The sequence below is a fragment of the Chrysemys picta genome, chromosome 21 (assembly GCF_011386835.1).
Source record: "Chrysemys picta bellii isolate R12L10 chromosome 21, ASM1138683v2, whole genome shotgun sequence".
In the NCBI taxonomy this organism is placed as follows: Eukaryota; Metazoa; Chordata; order Testudines; family Emydidae; genus Chrysemys; species Chrysemys picta.
This window is the reverse complement of record NC_088811.1, coordinates 22,128,524-22,151,564: the sequence shown is the minus strand read 5'-3', so window position 1 is coordinate 22,151,564 and position 23,041 is coordinate 22,128,524. Positions and strand designations below refer to the sequence as shown.

At 56.3% G+C, this 23,041-nt stretch overlaps 1 protein-coding gene across 20 annotated transcripts in view; it reads right to left on the bottom strand.

Annotated features, from left to right (window-relative positions):
- RAP1GAP (RAP1 GTPase activating protein) overlaps window positions 1-23,041 on the bottom strand; it is a 200,268-nt gene that overhangs the window by 20,615 nt on the left and 156,612 nt on the right. For 15 of the 20 annotated variants that reach the window (XM_042856255.2, XM_065575358.1, XM_005281706.3 and 12 more), the window contains 4 exons: window positions 10,883-11,014; window positions 8,675-8,752; window positions 5,561-5,670; window positions 4,774-4,887 (listed from right to left, as the gene is read on the bottom strand). In XM_042856255.2, coding sequence (XP_042712189.2) covers window positions 4,774-4,887; window positions 5,561-5,670; window positions 8,675-8,752; window positions 10,883-11,014 — 434 coding nt within the window. The remainder of the gene's footprint in view (window positions 1-4,773; window positions 4,888-5,560; window positions 5,671-8,674; window positions 8,753-10,882; window positions 11,015-23,041) is intronic. The other 5 variants (XM_065575357.1, XM_065575354.1, XM_065575350.1 and 2 more) reach the window with 1 other exon arrangement.

Here is a 23,041-nt window from a genome sequence, read left to right as displayed (position 1 = left end):
AACACCACATCATGTTCCTAAGCAGGAAGCTGCTGTCCCAGGAGCAGGGCTGTGCAGCCATGGAGAAGCAGTGCCTGGCCATGGAGTGGGCTCCTAAAAGGCTGCAGCTGGATCTATTTGGGCGGCGTGTCACTGTTTACTCGGACCATTCACCCTGCCGTGGCTGCACCAGATGAGAGGGGCCAATGCCAAGCTCCTGAGGTGAAGTCTGTCCTACCAGGATTATGAGAGGGAGGTGGTCCACGTTAAGGAGAGTGCAAATGTTATAGTTGATGCTATCTTCCGGAGAGGGAGACCTGAACTTCCCCAGGTCACTGGCTAAAGTGACCTCGCTCAGTTTGGTCTTGAAGCGGGGAGAGATGTGACAAAATTTTCCCTTGTTATGTTGTATGTGAGTCTTACAGTTTTGCATGAATGCTGTGTGTGCCTCAGTTTCCCTGTGTATTGCACCAATGTCTAGGTGGTGGGATTAAGCCTGTGTAACTTTTGCAGGGGTTGCTCCAGCTCCCTGCATGTATGCTCTGGCCACCCCTTCGTAACCTGAGACCCAGGAGGGGGACGCCACCAGGTGACTCTTGGCCCGGGAAGCGAGACAAAGGCCTGAGGAGGAGGAGCGGGCAGGGTAGGGGCCAGGCAGTTAGAACCGTGGGCTGGCTTGGGACTCAGGGGGAGGACCAGAGCCCTGGCTCTGGGCTCCCCTCCGCGCAAGATGGACTTGGCTGAAAGTCACTGATTTCTGTGCTAACAAGATCTGCCCTACCCTGTGTTCCTGTTGACTAATAAACCTGTTTTACCGGCTGGCTGAGAGTCACTGCTGACTGTGGAGTTGGGGTGCAGGGCCCTCTGGCTTCCCCAGGAGCCCAGCCTGGGCGGACTTGCTGTGGGAAGTACACTGTGGGGCAGAGGATGCTGAATGCTCCGAGGTCAGACCCGGGAAGGTCGAAGCTGTGTAAGCTTCTTGCCCTGGAGACAGAGAGAGGAGGCTCCCCCAGAGTCCTTACTGGCTTCATAGGAAATAGTTCCAGAGCATCGCCCTGGTGACTCCGTGACACTCCATGGCCCCCCCATCCAAGACACTGAGACCCAGCACCCCCCTGCGCCCCCCAAGACACACGGCAGTGAGATTCAGCACCCCCCAAAACTCCCCACCAAGACACAGGGCAGTCAGACCCCACACCCCCCCGTGCCCCTCCAAGAGAGAGGTCAGTCAGACCCAGCACTCCCCTAAACTCTCCCCCCCCGAGACACTGGGCTGTGAGACACAGCACCCACTCCGTGACCCTCCGAGATACAGGGTACTGAGACCCAGCACCCCCCTATCCCACCTCCAAGACACCCCCTACACCCACCTGAGACACAGGGCAGTGAGACACAGCACCCCTCCCCGTACCACCCTGAGACACAGGGCAGTGAGACCCAGCACCCCGCCCCATACCACCCTGAGACACAGGCAGTGAGACCCAGCACCCCCCCCCTTTTTTTTTATGGCGATATCCCATCTCCTAGAACTGGAAGGGACCTTGAAAGGTCATCAAGTCCAGCCCCCTGCCTTCACTAGCAGGACCAAGTACTGATTTTGCCCCAGATCCCCAAGTGGCCCCCTCAAGGATTGAACTCACAACCCTGGGTTTATCAGGCCAATGCTCAAACCACTGAGCTATCCCTCCCCCCAAGAGACACAGGGCAGTGAGACCCAGCACCCCCCTAACTCTCCCCCTGAGACACAGGGCAGTGAGACCCAGCACCCCCCCCCCGTACCACCCTGAGACACAGGCAGTGAGACCCAGCACCCCCCTAACCCACCTCCAAGACACCCCCTACACCCACCTGAGACACTGGGCTGTGAGACCCAGCACCCCCTATGCCCCCACCCCGAGACACAGGGCAGTGAGACACAGCACCCCCCCCCCGTACCACCCTGAGACACAGGGCAGTGAGACACAGCACCCCCCTAAACTCTCCCCCGAGACACAGAGCAGAGAGACACAGCACCCTCCAACATGTCCCATCCTCTCCCTCCCCCAACCTTGGAGAGACAGGGACCCCTCACTGGCTGCCCCTGGATAAGTCTCTCCACTTCCTGTACGCTTTTTGTTTTTTCTTAATGATCCCTCTGAGATGCTTGCTCTTCCAGCTCGGTCTAAAGCTCCTGGCTGCGAACCGTTTTCCCTTTCTCGGGATACAGGCCTCCGACAGCTCCTGCAACTTCAACTTGAAATAATCCCAGGCGCCTTCCGCCTTTAGATCCCTAAATATGTTAGTCCAATCCACTTCCCTAACTAGTCCCCTTAATTTATTAAAGTTAGCCCTTTTGAAACCGTAAACCTTAGTCTCCGATTTAATTCTGTTAATCCTTCCATTTAGTTTAAACTGAATTAGCTCATGATCACTCGAGCCAAGGTTGTCCTCTATAACCATTTCCTCAACGAGGTCCTCACTACTCACCAAAACCAAATCTAAAATGGCATCCCCCCTCATCGGTTCAGCAACTACTTGATGAAGGAATTCATCAGCTAGCACGTCTAGGAACATCTGAACCCTATTATTGTTACTAGCATTTGTTCCCCAATCTATATCTGGGAAGTTAAAGTCTCCCATGATTACACAGTTCCTATTAGTATTTCCTTCCCTAAAAACATTAAAGAGTTCTCTGTCCATATCCAGGCTAGATCCCGGCGGTCTATAGCACACCCCAAGCACTATCCCAGGGGAGGCTCTAGTAGTTCTTTTACCCAATGTCAAGGGCCCGGTGCTGGGAAACCCAGACTTTGACAAGACCTTTATGGTGTTCACCGATTCCCCACACAATGCAAAGGGGGGGGAAACACCACATCATGTTCCTAAGCAGGAAGCTGCTGTCCCAGGAGCAGGGCTGTGCAGCCATGGAGAAGCAGTGCCTGGCCATGGAGTGGGCTCCTAAAAGGCTGCAGCTGGATCTATTTGGGCGGCGCGTCACTGTTTACTCGGACCACTCGCCCTGCCGTGGCTGCACCAGATGAGAGGGGCCAATGCCAAGCTCCTGAGGTGAAGTCTGTCCTACCAGGATTATGAGAGGGAGGTGGTCCACGTTAAGGAGAGTGCAAATGTTATAGTTGATACTATCTTCCGGAGAGGGAGACCTGAACTTCCCCAGGTCACTGGCTAAAGTGACCTCGCTCAGTTTGGTCTTGAAGCGGGGAGAGATGTGACAAAATTTTCCCTTGTTATGTTGTATGTGAGTCTTACAGTTTTGCATGAATGCTGTGTGTGCCTCAGTTTCCCTGTGTATTGCACCAATGTCTAGGTGGTGGGATTAAGCCTGTGTAACTTTTGCAGGGGTTGCTCCAGCTCCCTGCATGTATGCTCTGGCCACCCCTTTGTAACCTGAGACCCAGGAGGGGGACGCCACCAGGTGACTCTTGGCCCGGGAAGAGAGACAAAGGCCTGAGGAGGAGGAGCGGGCAGGGTAGGGGCCAGGCAGTTAGAACCGTGGGCTGGCTTGGGACTCAGGGGGAGGACCAGAGCCCTGGCTCTGGGCTCCCCTCCGCGCAAGATGGACTTGGCTGAAAGTCACTGATTTCTGTGCTAACAAGATCTGCCCTACCCTGTGTTCCTGTTGACTAATGAACCTGTTTTACCGGCTGGCTGAGAGTCACTGCTGACTGTGGAGTTGGGGTGCAGGGCCCTCTGGCTTCCCCAGGAGCCCAGCCTGGGCGGACTTGCTGTGGGAAGTACACTGTGGGGCAGAGGATGCTGAATGCTCCGAGGTCAGACCCGGGAAGGTCGAAGCTGTGTAAGCTTCTTGCCCTGGAGACAGAGAGAGGAGGCTCCCCCAGAGTCCTTACTGGCTTCATAGGAAATAGTTCCAGAGCATCGCCCTGGTGACTCCGTGACACTCCATGGCCCCCCCATCCAAGACACTGAGACCCAGCACCCCCTGCGCCCCCCAAGACACACGGCAGTGAGATTCAGCACCCCCCAAAACTCCCCACCAAGACACAGGGCAGTCAGACCCCACACCCCCTCGTGCCCCTCCAAGAGAGAGGTCAGTCAGACCCAGCACTCCCCTAAACTCTCCCCCCCGAGACACTGGGCTGTGAGACACAGCACCCGCTCCGTGACCCTCCGAGATACAGGGTACTGAGACCCAGCACCCCCCTAACCCACCTCCAAGACACCCCCTACACCCACCTGAGACACAGGGCAGTGAGACACAGCACCCCTCCCCGTACCACCCTGAGACACAGGGCAGTGAGACCCAGCACCCACCCCCCCGTACCACCCTGAGACACAGGCAGTGAGACCCAGCACCCCCCTAACCCACCTCCAAGACACCCCCTACACCCACCTGAGACACTGGGCTGTGAGACCCAGCACTCCCTATGCCCCCACCCCGAGACACAGGGCAGTGAGACCCAGCACCCCCCTAAACTCTCCCCCTGAGACACAGAGCAGAGAGACACAGCACCCTCCAACATGTCCCATCCTCTCCCTCCCCCACCCTTGGAGAGACAGGGACCCCTCACTGGCTGCCCCTGGACAAGTCTCTTTCCCTGGTCCCACCCATGGGTGCCCAGAGCCCTGCGGCGGGGCTGGAGCTGGACCACCCTCTGATGGGCATTTTCAGAGTACAGCAAATGAGTGCAGATCAAGTGAAAAGGACCCTCTGCCCCCCGGCCCAGCGCCTCCGCGTGGGAAATGCTCTGGTAGATTTTGCCCACGTGTATCTTGCTCCCTGCTGACAGCCCATGTGGCTCCCTGGGAATCCCAGCCCTGGGCCAAGGAGGAACTGACTTGTTCTTCGTGGTGGGCATCTCTGGAGAGCTCTGGTTGGATGAGTTCTCCGACTTGGGCTCCTGGGACACGTGGCCGCTGTCAGGCGTCTTCTGGGGGCCTGCTGGGTTCTCCCTGTGAGAGGCACCAGCGACATGCTTGGACCAGGGCAGGGGGAGCCATGCTCACTGCTGGGCAGCTCTCAGCTCCAGCTGCCTCCCGGGGGCACCAAGATTTTCCAGCTCATAGCACGGCAGTGCTGGATTGGTGACTGGTGTCCCTGTCCTGGTCTCCCCTGAGCTCAGTGCCAGCCGTGGTGCAGGGCAAACCCCGGGGTGGCTGGGCCTGGCAGTGTGGGAGCTACTGCTGCTTGGCAGCATCCCCACTCCCTTGGGGTCTAAGCCAGGCTGAAATCAGGGTGAATTGCGGGAAGCTGCCCTCATGGGGAGAGCACATGCCCAGCCCGCCCTGCCCCTGGCAGTCTGACCAGGGGCCAGGCGTATCTGCTGGGAGCAGCCTTGGAGAGATGGAGCCGCGTAGTGAGGTGCCACGGGGGAGGTTCTCTGTGCTCACTGGGGTGGCCCCTCCCTCCTCCTCCCCATCACTGCTTGGGGCTCTGCTCCTTGCCCCTGCTGTGCCCTGTCACTCAGCAGGCTGCCTCCCATTGGCACGGGTGCAGCACAACGGGGCTGGGGCAGGGCAGGCGGGCCCCAGCTGTCTCTTCCTGGGGGTGGGGGGTGAATGGAGCTGGTGCTCTCTCTTGCAGGTCTTGGTGCCCCCGCTCCTCCCCTGCCACGGCTTCACCCACCTTTTCTCCTGCACCTCCTGGATGTTCTCGATGCCGATGGCGCTGCTCCTCCGGGGGCTGAAGGGGCCGGATTTCTTCCGTGTCGGGCTCTTCCCAGGAACAATCAGCGACTGGAAAAGATTTGATCCCATCAGCCAGACAGTCCTGGGAAGCCCTGACTCCCCGCGGGGCACTACCACCTTCCCCCCTCCACAGGGGCCCACGCTGGGGCGGGGGGGGGGGTTGGACTTGGACCAAGGGCAAAACCAAATTGGAGCTGGAGCCAACCCAGCAATGGGCAGGTGCCCCCATCCTGAGGGCTGCTCCCTCTACAGCGTTCACCAGAGCACCGGAGTCCCCTGCTTAGCTGGGTCCCATGGGTTACTGCTCACACACATCTCCCACTAGGGAGCCCTGTGTGCCACCAATGCTGGGCATTGGGCTCAGGGCCTCCTCCAGTTGGAGCCCCATCAGAGCGCCAGGGGGCTGGGTGGAGAGGAGGAATTCGTCGATGACTCTGCCCCATTACGTGGTGCCAGCTGCTAGCCATGGGGCAGAGATTGGGGCTGGGCAGGGCTGATGGGGTCTGAGGGCCTGATGCTATGGGGGAGTGAGCATCTGTCCAACCAGAGAATGCTCAGCATTGGAGGGGCACTGCTGGGGTGCCTGCACCATGCCAGAGGGGCTGGAGCGTGGCCTCTCAGCCGGGCATCCTGACATGGGGAGAGGTGACCCATGCCTGTGGGGCACTCCAGCACAGCTTGAAGCAGTCACGGCCCTTTGCAAAGCCCTGCACCCACCTCTGGCACCTTTCACCTGAGGATCTCCAAGTACTGCACGGACTGGACTGAAGCCCTTTGAGGAAGGTACCGTCACCCCCTTGTAGAGGTGGGGAAACTGAGGCACAGTAAGGGGATGTGACAGACAGGAGAGGAACACAGGAGTCTGTACTCCCATGCCCCTTGCACTAACCACTGGCTTGCACTGCCTGCCAGCTCAGGCAGGGCCATGCACAGCGGCTGTGTCCATAGCTGGATCTCTCCTTGGAACCAGCGACACTGGCTGGGGACGGGGCGGGGAGCAGTGGGGTCAGGCCAGGGGCCAGTCTGGATTGACCCCGGTTATGCAGATCAGAGTGCAACAAGCAGAGGGGCTAGCCCAGCTGGGGACCCAGTCGTGTCAATGAATTAACATTTGCCAGCCCCTGGCCAAGGTGAAGGGAAGGCATGGGGCCACATGGGAACAGGCAGGGCTGGGCTGCAGGCACTAGCCTCCTGCTGGCTTCTCAGTGGGCAGGGGACGGTCTGCACTGGGCTTAGCCCGAGCAATCTATGCCCAGAGACTTGTATGGAGTCAGCTCAGCTCCGGTGAGCTCAGCCACACCGCGGCATAACTCTCCCCTGCCAGGGCCACGCTGGCCCAGCCCAGGGCTTGTCGCGCTGCAGGGGGCTGGGCTGCGCTGCTCTGTGAACACCTGCAGGGGGGCTGTGTGGGGCCCCAGGCCTCCACGGGGGAAAGAGGGGGCCCAGGCCTCTGCGGAGGGGCTGTGTGGGGCCCCGCCCCAGGCTCCACGGGGGGTGGGGTGGGGGGCTGGTCCCAGGCCTCCATGGGGGAAGAGGGGGAGGGGGGCTGGCCACTTCATGTGGGAAGTGGAGCGACCCGGCCCCAGCCTGCTCCACTCCCCTGACTCCCAGACGTGCCAGGGGAGTGGAGCAGGCTGGGGCCGGGTCACTCCACTTCCCGCAGGAAGTAGCCAGCCCCCTGTCCCCCACAGAGGCCTGGGGCCCCAGCCTGCTCTGCTCCCCTGGCTCCCAGGCTTGGGGGGAGGAGGGAGGGAGGGAGGAACCGCCCCTGCCCCCAGCACTCGCCGGCGGCGCGGCTGGGAGCCAGGGTAGCAGACCAGGCCAGGGCCGGGTCGCTCCACTTACCATATGGTGAGTGCAGGGTCAGGCCTGGCTGCAGTCTTCAGGGGAGTGAGGGCGGGGCTGGGGCGGAGCAGGGGCGGGGTTGGGGCGGAGGCCATGGGGAAGAGCCAGGGAGTCCCCCCTGCGGCAGCTCCCCGCCCCCCCCTCCGCCCGGAGAGCCCCCCCCCCGCGGCAGCTCCCAGCCCTGAGGCGCCCCCCGTGTGGCAGTTCCCCCCCTCCGCCCTGCAGTGCCCCCCCGCGGTAGCTCCTCGCCCCAGCTCACCTCCGCTCCGCCTTCTCCCCTGAGCACGCCGTCGCTGCTCCACTTCTCCCGCCTCTCAGGCTTGCGGCGCCAATCAGCTGTTTGGCGCGGCAAGCCTGGGAGGGGAGGAGAATTAGAGCAGGGGGCGGCGCGCTCAGGGGAGAAGGCGGAGCAGAGGTGAGCTGGGGCGGGGAGCGGTTCCCCTGCACGCCCCCCCCCGTTACTTGCTGCAGGCAGCCCTCTCCGCGCCCCCCTGTCCCAGCTCACCTCCATTCCACCGCCTGCCCTGAGCACGCTTTTTGGCGCCCCCAACCACTTGGCGCCCTAGGCGGCCGCCTAGTTCGCCTAGTGGTTGCACCGGCCCTGCAGACTGGCACCACTGGCAGCTAGCTGCATCCTCACTGCAGAGTGGTCACTGTAGCAACTGACGAGAGATGCACACTCGAGCTGTAGTCTGTACCCGCCGGAGCTACGGCCACGGCCCGGCGTGTGCGGAGGGAGTGGGAGGGGCAAGGCTGGTGAGAACGCGAGTTCACTCTGCAGTGAGGCCATGCCTGGGGCAGAGGGCTGGAGGGGGAATCGCTCCACTTTGCTGGGCCTGAGGAGAGGAAAGGCCCTGGGCTATGAGGCGGGGAGGCAGCTGCAAGGGCTGGACACCGCAAGGGGTGGAAGGCAGCAGGACCAAGGGGCTCTGGGTGCCAATACCTAGGCAGGGGTGAAAGCAGCAGGTACCAGGGAGGCTGACACGCCTCTCTCCCTACCCGACCCCTCGAACTTAGCTGCAGAGAAGCACCACCCTGCAGCACCAGAGGCCCAGCCGGGCTGCCCTGCATGCTGGGATGGCAGCCAGGCCCAGCCAGCCAATGTCCCCACTGCGGCCCAGCTCCCCCATCGCAAGAACAGCGCTGGCTCCAGAGGGGAAAGGGGTGCAGGGAGAGGGGAGAGAGAGAGAGAGAGAGAGACATCAACCTCTTCTATGGTTCCTATCCCTATGGCGCTGCCTCGACGTCCGCACCTACTTGGCGCTTTTCCAGGGACAAGCAATGACTGGCAAGCGGACAGAGGAGAGAAGCAGAGCAGGGGGAGGGGGAGAAGAGGGGGGGGGGGGAGAAAAAGAGAAGAGAGTCATGCAAAAAAAATGGCTTGACCATCGTAACAAAGGGCTCGTTAACAGCACCTTGTAGTTGCCCGTCGCTGGATGCGCATTTGGGTGTCATGGTGGGCTATGTGGGGAGATACTGTATCTGTGGTGGAGATCCCCACTGAGCAGCTACTGGCGCTGGATGGTTGATTTGGAGTTGGCAGATCTCATGGGAAGGCCTGAGGGGGTGTTGTGGGGCTTGCACAGTGGGGAGAGATGAAGGTGGGTGGGGAGCAGCTGGGAAAGGGGGCAGGACTGCATGACACAGAAGAGAAGGGGGCTAGCTCAGGGCAACTTTTGCAGACAAAAGCAAACTCCTCCTTGCACCCCACCCCAGGCAGGTCAATCTCTCACAATTGGGGAAACTGAGGCACAGAGGAGGCCATGGTTTGCCTAAGGCTACACCGCGAGTCAGTGTCCAAGCTAGGGATAGAACCCCAGACTGCTGGCACTTCTCCTCCCCTGAAGCCTAGCCAACCATCCCTGGGCTCCGGGGGCTCAGCTCCTGCTGTCACTGCCAGGACCGGCAGCGTGGCCAGGGCTTTCCGTAGGAGCAGGAGCCCATGGTGGGGGACTGGCCTTTGCCACGCTCAGCACAGCCATGGAGCCCAGCATTCCAGGGCGGTAACACCACCGAGTGCAGCCCAATCTCCTTCCCTGCCCAACTTTGGGGCCTCAATCCTCCTTTGGGGGCACATGGCCATTTAATGCAAACAAGCCCTCCTTTACCCAACATGCACAGTAGCTGGCACATCCTATGCATCCCTCAGACCTTGCCTGGCTGTCGCCCTCACCGAGCAGAGCCAGGGCCACCACTGGACAAGGGGGGAGCCGCGTACAGGGGCAGGGAGCTGTAAACTGAGCTGAAGTGCAGTGCAGTGCAGTGGCATGGCCACACGATGGTGCCAGCACCTAAGAGCTTGGCAGTGGGCTGGTTCTGAGGACTGGGTGAACTCACCCCACCCTGAAGCTAGTGCTTCCTCTTCCCACTCCCAGCGGGGACTGACACCGGTGCTTGGCCCTTCCCTAGCCCCTTCCCTCCAGGATCTCCATGCATTCCACAGGCATCGATTACTATGCCTCACAGCCCCCACTCTCTCCCTGGAACAGGTGGGGAAACTGAGGCACAGAGCGAGGCTATGACTCACCCCACGTCACAGAGCCAGTCAGTGACAGAGCTGGGCAAGGAACCTGGGAATCCCGACTCCAAGCTCCCCTATGCTAACCACTGGACCACACAGCCTCCTGGGCGGGCTTGGTCACACAATGGGGGAGTTAAAGCTGTGGGGCTCAGAGCAGGGGATGGGGCTCAGGGCAGGATGGGGTCAGACAGATAGGGCTCAGAGCAGGGGACGGGGCTCAGGGCAGGGGGCTGGGCTCAGGACAGGATGAGGTCAGAGAGGTGGGGCTCAGAGCAGGGGACGGGGCTCAGGGCAGGATGGGATCAGACAGGGCTCAGAGCAGGGGGCGGGGCTCAGGGCAGGATGGGGTCAGACAGGGCTCAGAGCAGGGGGCTGGGCTCAGAGCAGGAGGCGGGGCTCAGGGCAGGATGGGGTCAGACAGGGCTCAGAGCAGGGGGCGGGGCTCAGGGCAGGATGGGGTCAGACAGGGCTCAGAGCAGGGGGCTGGGCTCAGAGCAGGAGGCGGGGCTCAGGGCAGGATGGGGTCAGACAGGGCTCAGAGCAGGGGGCGGGGCTCAGGGCAGGATGGGGTCAGATAGGCGGGGCTCAGGGCAGGAGGCGGGGCTCAGGACAGGATGAGGTCAGAGAGGTGGGGCTCAGAGCAGGGGGCGGGGCTCAGGGCAGGATGGGGTCAGATAGGGCTCAGAGTAGGGGGCGGGGCTCAGGGCAGGATGGGGTCAGACAGGGCTCAGAGCAGGGGGCGGGGCTCAGGGCAGAATGGGGTCAGACAGGCGGGGCTCAGAGCAGGAGGCGGGGCTCAGGGCAGGATGGGGTCAGGCAGGTGGGGCTCAGAGCAGGGGGCGGGGCTCAGAGCAGAAGCAGGCCCAGCAGGGATGCGGGGACGGTCACACTCACTATGCCCGCTGTTTTGGCCATGTCTGGGTTGTTGTGGCCGAAGCTGCCGCTGTGGCTGGTGGACACCGTGTTCTGCTTCTTGCTGCTGAGGCCCATGGCATCCATGGACTGGCTGCGGCTGCGGATCACGCGCTGGAAGGGAATTCATTCGCTATCACTCGCTGCCTGCGCTGCTTCCGCACTGTGCTCAGGGTCACCAGCCCACAGCCGCTGGCCATCCCTGGGCCCAAGCACAGAGCTGCAGCAGGCTGGAGGGGAGAGACATCGGGACACGCTCCAGGGACCAAGGAAGGGGTTGTGGGAAGCAGAGCCTGAGACAAACCCCATCCCCCAACACCGGCTCCCCCGGATAAACGGCAGTGTGTGGCAGCATGTGCTGGGCCTGTCACCTTGAGAATGGGCTGTGCTGGGTGGGCCTGGACCACGAGCCAGACCCCAGCAACGGAGAACTCTTGATGCTCCAGAAGGAGGCAAAAGCCCCCTTCCCACTAATTTACGTAGCATGGTGGGACTGGGGGTTCCTGCCTGACCCCTGCAGCAACCAGCTGCTGTCCTATGGCATGAGAATTGATAACCAACCGCCAGCCTACGTGAATGGCTGTAGGACGACCCACTCGCTGGACGTGGCCTATGAGCCCAGGTGGCAGGGAACTCCACACAGTGACTTCTCGCCTCGGGAACAGTGAACTCCTAGTGGGTGGGGGACAGCCGAGGCCAACAACCCCCGTACTGTTGGCCCCACACGCTGCCCACCCACCCCCCCAGCACAGAGAGCATGAGCAGACTGGAGGGGCAATTGCCCAGTTGTGGGGGCACAGTAAAGCGGCCCACTCCCCGTTGCAGGCTTCCCGGTGCTGTTTGCCAGTTTGTACCAAGCTCCTGGCCCAATGCCGGCCCCATCTGAGCAGCTCCTCCTCCCAGCCCCGCCCTAGGGCACCTGCATTTCCTTGACACCCCCCAGCTGGGCTGGGGTGGGCTGGCAGCGGCTAGCTCAGCGCTGGGACCGGGGCAGAGAGGAGCTGGGGGCGGACAGCACATCCGGCTCCTGGCCTGGGGCTGTAACTAGCAGAAAGGAGCACTGCACACTTCAGTTCACCTGTACTTCCTTGAGGGGATGCACAGGACAGCCTGGGACATGTTTCACTCTCCTGTCCCACCAAACAAAGGAACCCAAAAGCCGACGCGGCTAGCGCTGAGAGCAAGGACCGGCACCAGGACTCCTGGGTTCCACTCTCGGCTCTGGAAGGGCTCGTGTCTAGTGCTCAAAACGGCACTGGCAGCTGGAAGGGAGTAGGGTCTGGGGCAGCCAGGACTCCTGAGTTCTATTCCCAACTCTGCCTTCCTGTGTGACCTTGAACAAGTCACCTAAGCTGGTGTTTTCAAAGGTGTGGAGATCCCCTGGGCATTGGGCACCCAACTCCGTCAGTCCCTTTCAACCCTGCAGCCATAACTTCCCAGTGCCCCGATGCCCCTGTGTAGGAGTGACCCCACTGCCCAAGGGGCTGCAATCCTTCTGCTGGGGCAGGCCAGCTCAGCACCCCTCCTGTGCGTGAAGGGCCTGCCTGGAGGCAGGTGCCATGGCTGAGTCCTCAGGAAGGGGCATTTGCCTGGAGGAGCTTTTGCTGCAGCAGGGTGAGATGGGTGCCAGTGTGGCCCACTGCCAGGCTCTGCCCCAGCTCCAATGCTGTGCTTCAGCATGGACTGTGGTGAGTGCCGCATGCAGGCACCAGACCGGTGGGGTGCCAGTGCCATGCAAGAGGCTGACTCAGGCAGGTGCTTGCCAGCCAGGCTGGGAGAGAGACAGACGTGGGGAGGAGGAGACAATGGGAGTCCTGCTTATTAGTGCTCCCTGCTGGCTAATATGGGGAGCTGCGGATGTGCCCAAGAGTCAGGGGTAGACACTATGCACCTCACCGCTAATCTGCAGTCACGTCCCCTCTCTCCTCCTTGGCTAGGTCTGTCCCCATGCCAGGGGGCATGCTGGAGACAGTGCAGCTCTCATCAACCTGCTTAGTGCAGGCCAAGGCCTGGGGGCCAGATCCAGAGTCACCCTTGTCCTCTATGGATTTAAGGCTCCCCTGAGAGCTGACATACCCCTTAGGTCCCTGGGGAGCAGTTGGACACACTTCTCTACCCCACCCATCCAGGCCAGGTTAGCAGGGCCAGGCGAGTCCGTCTGTGCCCTGTGCGACACAGCGTTGCTGGGAACTTGGGTGCGCCCCCTGGGCCAGGTGGGCAGGAGCCGGAGCTCCCACAGGTGAAACCCAGACAGCAAAACTGATCAGCAAACTCAGCACACCGGCCACTCGCAGGCAGCTCTGTCACGGGGAGCATTGAGCCCTGCAAAGATGGCTGGGCCACCAGGCCAGCCTGTGATGCTGTACTCCATATGCTTTTATGAAAATATGCTAATAAGTGTGAATATAACTGGAATATGCTTCATGCAAAAGGTCTCTTGTAAGGTATCATTACAAAGCTTATAATCTACTGAGTGTGTTCAACCTATTTGTATAAATGTATCATTCCGATATCCGAAACTAGAAATATGAAATATAACTCGGAGGTCCGATTGTAATTATGCAAAGTGTGGGCCATTAATGGTGGTTTGGAATCTTGATGGCTACCATCAACTAAGACAATTGATTGTTGTCATAAATATAAAGGGAAGGGGTAACAACCTTTATGTATGCAGTAACACAAAATCCCTCCTGGCCAGAGGTACAGAGGTACAGAATCGTTTTACCTGTAAGCAGCGGTGAGCTGGAGCCGGTTCACACCGATTCGCAAGAACCGGTTGTTAAATTTAGAAGCCAGTGTAGAACCAGTTCCTAAAGGGGCGGGTGGGTGAGCAAACTCCGGTCCGCGGGCCACATCCGGCCCGTGGAACCATCTGCCTGGCCCGCCTGAGCTCCCAGCTGGGGAGGCTCCCCCAGCCCCTCTCCCACTTCCCTTCTCCCCCGCAGAGCCCCAGTGCACCGCGCTGCCGGCGCAAGCGCTCTGGGAAGCTCTGCAGCTCCTGCCGCTTTGAGCGGCATGGTAAGGGGGTGGGGCTGCAAGCTCCAGTGGCCACGCAGCATCCTTACACAGCAGCATGGTAAGGGGGGCAGGCCGGGACTGGGAGGAGGGGTTGGATAAGGGGCAAGGAGCAGTTGGAGGGGGCAGAGCCTCTGGGGGGGGGTCAGGGGACGGGGAACGGGGGGCGTTGGGTAGGCATGGGAGTTCCGGGGGTCTGTCGGGGTGGTGGTGGATGGGGTCGGGGCAGTCAGGGGACAGGGAGCGGGGCAAGTTGGGTAGGGGGTGGGGTCCTGGGGGGCAGTTAGGGTAGGGGGTCTCGGGAGGGGGTGGTCAGGGGACAAGGAGCGGGGGAGGGGGTTGATGGGTTGTGGGTTCTGAGGGGGGCAGTCGGGGGCAGGACGTGCATTGGGGTCAGATGAGTGGTGGTGGGGGAGACAGGCACGTGGGGGCTTGTACTCACCGCACGGTTCCCTACCGGGTCTTCAGCGGCACTTTGGCAGCGGGGGGGGGGGGGGGTGTCTTCACTCGCTCCGGGTGAAGTACCTGCTGCCGAAAACCCAGAGCGAGTGAAGACCCCCCCCCTCCTCTCCCCCGCTGCTGAAGTGCCACCGAGGACCCGGTAAGGAATCAGTTCTTAGGATTTTGGGAGCTCATCACTGCCTATAAGGGGGTTAATCAGTTCAATTAACCTAGTAGGCACCTGACCAGAAGGACCAATGGGACAAGAAGATACTTTTAAATTGGGGGGTGGTTGTTTGTGCTCTCTGTTGGTTCCCTCTGGATAGAGAGAGAGAGAGAGACCAAACAGGTAACCCATCTCTTGAAAACATACCTTAAGATGATACATCTAAACTTACAGAGATTGTAAGTAAAGGCAAGGAAATGCATTAGATTATCTTTTGTTTTAGCTTGTGAATTTTCCCTATGCTAAGAGGGATGTTTATTCCTGTTTCTGTAACTTTAAAGTTGAGCCTAGAGGGAAATCCTCTGTGTTTTAAATCTTTTTATCACCCTATAAAATTACCTTCCATCCTGATTTTACAGAGGTGCTTCTTTTACTTTCTTCTTTATAATAAAGTTCTTCTTTTAAGAACCTGATTGATTTTTAGTGTCCTAAAAATAAAGGGTCTGGTCTGTACTTTTATTAAAGGCAATTGGTTGGTATATTATTCTCAAGCCTCCCCAGGAAAGGGGGGGAAGGGGCCTGGGGGGATATTTTGGGGAAATAGGAACTCCAAGTAGTTCTTTTCCTGAATCTTTGTCTAAATCACTTGGTGGTGGCAGCAATACTGTCCAAGGACAAGGAAAGGATTTGTGCCTTGGGGAAGTTTTAACCTAAGCTGGTAGAAATAAGCGTAGGGGGTCTTTTATGCGGGTCCCCACATCTGTACCCCAGAGTTTAGAGTGGGGAGGGAACCTTGATATGGTGGCAGCGCGGTGGGTTCATTTTGAACCAGAAGCACAGACCTCAGGATATTAAAAGGACAATTTTTTTATTTTGGGCCTGAAAACCAAAGAGGTTTTTTTTTTTTAAAGGACACTTTTTTTTTTTTTTTAAGCTGAGAGCAGCTGGACTTTTTTTTCTTCTCTGCCTGAGGGCAGAGTAATTAAGTTCCTGCAAGGGAATTCACAAGCTGTTTTTTTTTTTTTGTTTCTTTCTAGCTCTCGGATTAGGCTAGGCTAAGCGCAGGAAGGCTAGGATGATGGAAATGAGGTCCAAAGGAAACTAGAATTGGCCAGATTGGAAGCTGAGAGAGACAGAAAGAACATGAAAGACAGATGGCCTTAAAGCGCTTGGAGTTGGAAGCAGAGGAGAGGAAACAGGCAAAACGCTTGGAGATGGAAATGGAGGTGAAACGCTTGGACTCAGAGTTAGAGCTGAAGCGCTTAGATCTGGAAAGGGCTAAGTTGGGTCTACCAGATAACCCTAACAAATCTTTCTCCAGGTACCATTCCCCATTCCAAAAAATTCCTCACCTACAAGGTAGGCGATGATACAGAGGCCTTCTTAGAAAATTTCGAAAGGGCCTGCCTTGGTACAGCATCTCTACAGACCAGTATGTGGTGGAGCTGAGGCCGCAGCTCAGTGGACCCTTAGCAGAGGTGGCAGCTGAAATGCCTAAGGAACACATGAACTTTTTTTTAAAAAGGCCACAATTAGAATGGGGCTAACACCCAAGCATGCCTGTTGGCGGTTCAGAGCCCTAAGGTGGAAACCAGACGTGGCATTTTCCCGACACGCCTACCACATTGTAAAAAATTGGGATACCTGGGGGAAGTGTTACATCTCTGGAAGATCTGTCTTTACTAATGCAAATGGAGCAGTTCTTAGAGGGTGTTCCTGAGGAAATAGAAAGGTACATCCTAGATGGGAAGCCCAAAACTGTAATCGAGACGGGGAAGATTGGAACCAAATGGGTGGAGGTGGCAGAAAAGAAAAAAGCTAGTAGCAGTTGGAGCAGATACCAGAAGGGACAACCCAAAACAACACCCTACCACCGGGGGCAGCCCAAGGCCCCACCTACATCCCAAGGAAAACCCCAAACCCCTTATTGTCCCACCACACCAGTCTCCAGCAACCAATGACCAGTCAGCTGGGCAATGTTTTAAATGTACTAAGCTGGGTCATGTGAAGGCCACTGCCCCAAGAACTCCAACAGATTGCTGTTCATTACACCAGAATCACACCAAAGTTCCCCAGGCCCAGATGCCTTCCAGGTACCCTCAGCGCGAAGGGAAACTGTGAGTGTGGGTGGGAAGGGACACTGGAGCACAGGTCCAATCCATCATCATTAGTGGACCCCAAATTTGTCAACTCAGTGGCCGAAGTGACGATTCAACCCTTCATGTCAAACTCTTTAAACTTGCCTACAGCCAAGTTGCCTGTCCAATACAAGGGCTGGTCAGGAATGTGGTCTTTTGCAGTCTATGATGATTATCCCATCCCCATGCTGCTGGGGGAAGACTTGGCCAACCATGTGAAGCTAGCCAAGAGGGTGGGAATGGTCACCCGCAGCCAGGCTAAGCAAGCCTTCACACCTATCCCTGTTCCTGAGCCTTCTACCAGGGCCCAGTCTGTGTTACCAGAACCCGAAACTAAGGTGGTAAAACCGGATCCCCTGCCAATGACTACAACAGCTGTAGTGGATTCAGTCCCAGAGACCCAGCCAAAGCCAGTCCCAGAACCGGAATGGGCAGAGCAACCAGCACCAGAACCACTGCCAGCACTGAATCCAGCACTTGCAACCCCGTCTACAACTCATAGAATAGAATATCAGGGTTGGAAGGGACCTCATGAGGTCATCTAGTCCAACCCCCTGCTCAAAGCAGGACCAATTCCCAACTAAATCATCCCAGCCAGGGCTTTGTCAAGCCGGGACTTAAAAACCTCCAAGGAAGGAGACTCCACCACCTCCCTAGGTAACGCATTCCAGTGTTTCACCACCCTCCTAGTGAAATAGTTTTTCCTAATATCCAACCTGGACCTCCCCCACTGCAACTTGAGACCATTGCTCCTTGTTCTGTCATCTGCCACCACTGAGAACAGCCGAGCTCCATCCTCTTTGGAACCCCCCTTCAGGTAGTTGAAGGCTGCTATCAAATCCCCCCTCATTCTTCTCTTCTGGAGACTAAACAATCCCAGTTCCCTCAGCCTCTCCTCATAAGTCATGTGCTCCAAACCCCTAATCCTTTTTGTTGCCCTCCGTTGGACTCTTTTCAATTTTTCCACATCTTTCTCGTAGTGTGGGGCCCAAAACTGGACACAGTATTCCAGATGAGGCCTCACCAATGTCGAATAAAGGGGAACGATCACGTTCCTCGATCTGCTGGCAATGCCCCTACTTATACAGCCCAAAATGCCGTTAGCTTTCTTGGCAACAAGAGCACACTGTTGACTCATATCCAGCTTCTCGTCCACTGTGACCCCCAGGTCCTTTTCTGCAGAACTGCTACCTAGCCATTCGGTCCCTAGTCTGTAGCAGTGCAGGGGATTCTTCCGTCCTAAGTGCAGGACTCTGCACTTGTCCTTCTTGAACCTCATCAGGTTTTTTTTGGCCCAATCCTCTAATTTGTCTAGGTCCCTCTGTATCTGATCCCTACCCTCTAGTGTATCTACCACGCCTCCTAGGTTAGTGTCATCTGCAAACTTGCTGAGAGTGCAGTCCACACCATCCTCCAGATCATTAATAAAGATATTAAATAAAACCGGCCCCAGGACCGACCCTTGGGGCACTCCGCTTGAAACCGGCTGCCAACTAGACATGGAGCCATTGATCACTACCCGTTGAGCCCGACTATCTAGCCAGCTTTCTATCCACCTTACAGTCCATTCATCCAGCCCATACTTCTTTAACTTGGCGGCAAGAATACTGTGGGAGACCGTATCAAAAGCTTTGCTAAAGTCAAGAAATAACACATCCACTCCTTTCCCCTCATCCACAGAGCCAGTTATCTCATCATAGAAGGCAATTAGGTTAGTCAGGCACGACTTCCCCTTGGTGAATCCATGCTGACTGTTCCTGATCACTTTCCTCTCCTCTAAATGTTTCATAATTGATTCCTTGAGGACCTGCTCCATGATTTTTCCAGGGACTGAGGTGAGGCTGACCAGTCTGTAGTTCCCCGGATCCTCCTTCTTCCCTTTTTTAAAGATGGGCACTACATTAGCCTTTTTCCAGTCATCTGGGACCTCCCCCGATCGCCATGAGTTTTCAAAAATAATGGCCAATGGCTCTGCAGTCTCACCCGCCAACTCCTTTAGCACCCTCGGATGCAGCGCATCCGGCCCCATGGACTTGTGCACGTCCAGTTTTTCTAAATAGTCCCGAACCACTTCTTTCTCCACAGAGGGCTGGTCACCTTCTCCCCATACTGTACTGCCCAGTGCAGCAATCTGGGAGCTGACCTTGTGCGTGAAGACAGAGGCAAAAAAATCATTGAGTACATTAGCTTTTTCCACATCCTCGGTCACTAGGTTGCCTCCCTCATTCAGTAAGGGGCCCACACTTTCCTTGGTTTTCTTCTTGTTGCTAACATACCTGAAGAAACCCTTCTTGTTACTCTTAACATCTCTTGCTAACTGCAACTCCAAGTGTGATTTGGCCTTCCTGATTTCACTCCTGCATGCCTGAGCAATATTTTTATACTCCTCCCTGGTCATTTGTCCAATCTTCCACTTCTTGTAAGCTTCTTTTTTGCGTTTAAGATCAGCAAGGATTTCACTGTTTAGCCAAGCTGGTCGCCTGCCATATTTACTATTCTTTCTACACATCGGGATGGTTTGTTCCTGCAACCGCAATAAGGATTCTTTAAAATACAGCCAGCTCTCCTGGACCCCTTTGCCCTTCATGTTATTCTCCCAGGGGATCCTGCCCATCTGTTCCCTGAGGGAGTCAAAGTCTGCTTTTCTGAAGTCCAGGGTCCGTATTCTGCTGTTCTCCTTTCTTCCTTGTGTCAGGATCCTGAACTCAACCATCTCATGGTCACTGCCTCCCAGGTTCCCATCCACTTTTGCTTCCCCTACTAATTCTTCCCTGTTTGTGGGTAGCAGGTCAAGAAAAGCTCTGCCCCTAGTTGGTTCCTCCAGCACTTGCACCAGGAAATTGTCCCCTACACTTTCCAAAAATTTCCTGGATTGTCTGTGCACCGCTGTATTGCTCTCCCAGCAGATATCAGGGTGATTAAAGTCTCCCATGAGAACCAGGGCCTGCGATCTAGCAACTTCTGCTAGTTGTCAGAAGAAAGCCTCGTCCACCTCATCCCCCTGGTCTGGTGGTCTATAGCAGACTCCAACCACGACATCACCCTTGTTGCTCACACGTCTCAACTTTATCCAGAGACTCTCAGGTTTTTCTGCAGTATCATACCGGAGCTCTGAGCAGTCATACTCCTCTCTTACATACAACGCAACTCCCCCACCTTTTCTGCCCTGCCTGTCCTTCCTGAACAGTTTATATCCATCCATGACAGTACTCCAGTCATGTGAGTTATCCCACCAAGTCTCTGTTATTCCAATCACATCATAGTTCCCTGACTGCGCCAGGACTTCCAGTTCTCCCTGCTTGTTTCCCAGGCTTCTTGCATTTGTGTATAGGCACTTAAGATAACTCATCGATCGTCCCTCTTTCTCAGCATGAGACAGGAGTCCTCCCCTCTTGCACTCTCCTGCTTGTGCTTCCTCCCAGGATCCCATTTCCCCACTTACCTCAGGGCTTTGGTCTCCTTCCCCCGGTGAACCTAGTTTAAAGCCCTCCTCACTAGGTTAGCCAGCCTGCTGGCGAAGATGCTCTTCCCTCTCTTCGTTAGGTGGAGCCCGTCTCTGCCTAGCACTCCTCCTTCTTGGAACACCATCCCATGGTCGAAGAACTCCAATGCCAGAGGGCACTACCGAGCCTGCACAGGCAGCAGCAGATAAACCTACACAAGAGGCTCAGCCGGAGCCTGAAATGCAACCTAATGCACCAGCGGAGAGCAGTTCACAGTCAACGGAAACAGCCCCATCACCTACATCGCTTCCAGAGGGACCAAGCCCAAGTCCACAATCCAGTGAGGAACTGATGTCTCCAGCATCAAGGGCACAGTTCCAGGCTGAGCAGGAAGCAGATGACAGCCTCCAGGGAGCTTGGACGGCAGTACGGAGCAACCCACCGCCTCTCAGCTTTTCTAGCTGATCCCGGTTTGTGGTAGAACAAGGACTTTTATACAAGGAAACTCTTTTTGGTGGGCACCAGGAAGACTGGCATCCCCAAAGACATTTGGTAGTTCCAACTAAGTACTGGGTAAAGCTCTTAAGCTTAGCCCACAATCATCCTAGTGGCCATGATAAGGTGAACAGGACCAAAGACCATTTGGGGAAGTCCTTCCACTGGGAAGGAATGGGCAAGGATATTTCTACTTATGTCCGGTCTTGTGAGGTGTGCCAAAGAGTGGGGAAAACCCAAGACCAGATCAAAGCCCCTCTCCAGCCACTCCCCATAATTGAGGTTCCATTTCCACAAGTAGCTGTGGATATTCTGGGTCCTTTCCCAAAACAGACACCCAGAGGAAAGCAGTACGTACTGACTTTCATGGATTTTGCCACCCAATGGCCGGAAGCAGTAGCTCTAAGCAACACCAGGGCTAAAAGTGTGTGCCAGGCATTAACAGACATTTTTGCCAGGGTGACATCCTTATGGATTCGGGAACTAATTTCCTGGCAGGGACCATGAAAAGCCTTTGGAAGCTCATGGGGTGAACCACTTGATTGCAACCCCTTACCACCATCAAACCAATGGCCTGGTGGAGAAGTTTAATGGAACTTTGGGGGCCACGATACATAAATTCGTAAATGAACACTCCAATGATTGGGACCTAGTGTTGCAGCAGTTGCTCTTTGCCTTCAGGGCTGTACCACATCCCAGTTTAGGGTTTTCACCATTTAAACTTGTATGGCCGTGAGGTTAAGGGGCCATTATAGTCGGTGAAGCAGCAATGGGAGGGGTTTACGCCTTCTCCGGGAACTAACATTCTGGACTTTGTAAACAACCTACAAAACACCCTCCGAAACTCTTTAGCCCTTGCTAGAGAAAACCTAAAAGATGCTCAGAAAGAGCAAAAGGCCTGGTATGATAAACATACCAGAGAGTGTTCCTTCAAAGTAGGGGACCAGGTCATGGTCTTGAAGACGCTCCAGGCCCATAAAATGGAAGTATCGTGGGACCGGCCATTTATGATCCAAGAGCGCCTGGTAGCTGTTAACTATCTCATAGCATCCCCCACCTCAACTCTAAAGCCTAAAGTGTACCATTTAAATTTTCTAAAGCCCTTTTATTCCAGAGAATTAAAGGTTGTCAGTTTACAGTCCAGGGAGGAGATGACACTGAGTGGCCTGAAGGTATCTACTATGAAGTAAAAAGTGATGGTGGTGTGGAAGAGGTGAACCTCTCAATGACCCTCGGACGTATGCAGCAACAGCAGATCAAGGAGCTGTGCACTAGCTTCACGCCGATGTTCTCAGCCACCCCAGGACGGACTGAATGGACGTACCACTCCATTGACACACGTAATGCTCGCCCAATTAGAGCCCAACCTTACCAGGTGGCTCCTCAAGCCAAAACTGCTATAGAATGGGAGATCCAGGACATGCTACAGATGGGGGTAATCCGCCCTCTAACAGTGCATGAGCATCTCCAGTGGTTCTAGTTCCCAAACCAGATGGGGAAATACACTTTTGCATGGACTACCGTAAGCTAAATGCTGTGACTCGCCCAGACAACTATCCAATGCCACGCACAGATGAGCTATTGGAAAAACTGGGACATGCCCAATTCATCTCTACCTTACACTTAACCAAGGGGTACTGGCAAGTACCGCTAGATGAATCTGCCAAGGAAAGGTCAGCCTTCGTCATCCAGGCAGGGGTGTATGAATTTAAGGTGCTCCCTTTCGGGCTGCGAAATGCTCCCGCCACCTTCCAAAGACTTGTAGATGGTCTCCTAGCAGGACTGGGAGAATCTACAGACGCCTACCTTGATGATGTGGCCATCTTTTCTGATTCATGGGCAGAACACCTGGAGAACCTGGAAAAAGTCTTCGAGCGCATAAGGGAGGCAGGACTAACTGTTAAGGTTAAAAAGTGTCAAAGAGGCCTAACTTACCTTGGACACCAGGTGTGTCAAGGAACTACAACCCCCTACAGGCCAAAGTGAATGCTATCCAAAAGTGGTCTGTCCCAAAGTCAAAGAAACAGGTCCAATCCTTCTTAGGGTTGGCCGGATATTACAGGCAATTTGTACTGCACTACAGCCAAATCGCCGCCCCACTGACAGACCTAACCAAAAAGAAACAGCCAAATGCAGTTCAGTGGACTGATGAGTGTCAGAAGGCCTTTAACCAGCTTAAGGCGACACTCATGTCTGACCCTGTGCTAAGGGCCCCAGACCTTGACAAACCGTTCCTAGTAATCACAGATGCGTCCGAGCGTGGTGTGGAAGCAGTTTTAATGCAGGAAGGACCGGATCAAAAATTCCATCCTGTCGTGTTTCTCAGCAAAAAACTGTCTGAGAGGGAAAGCCACTGGTCAATCACCGAAAAGGAATGTTACGCCATTGTGTACTCGCTGGAAAAGCTACGCCCATAAGTTTGGGGACGGCGTTTCCACCTGCA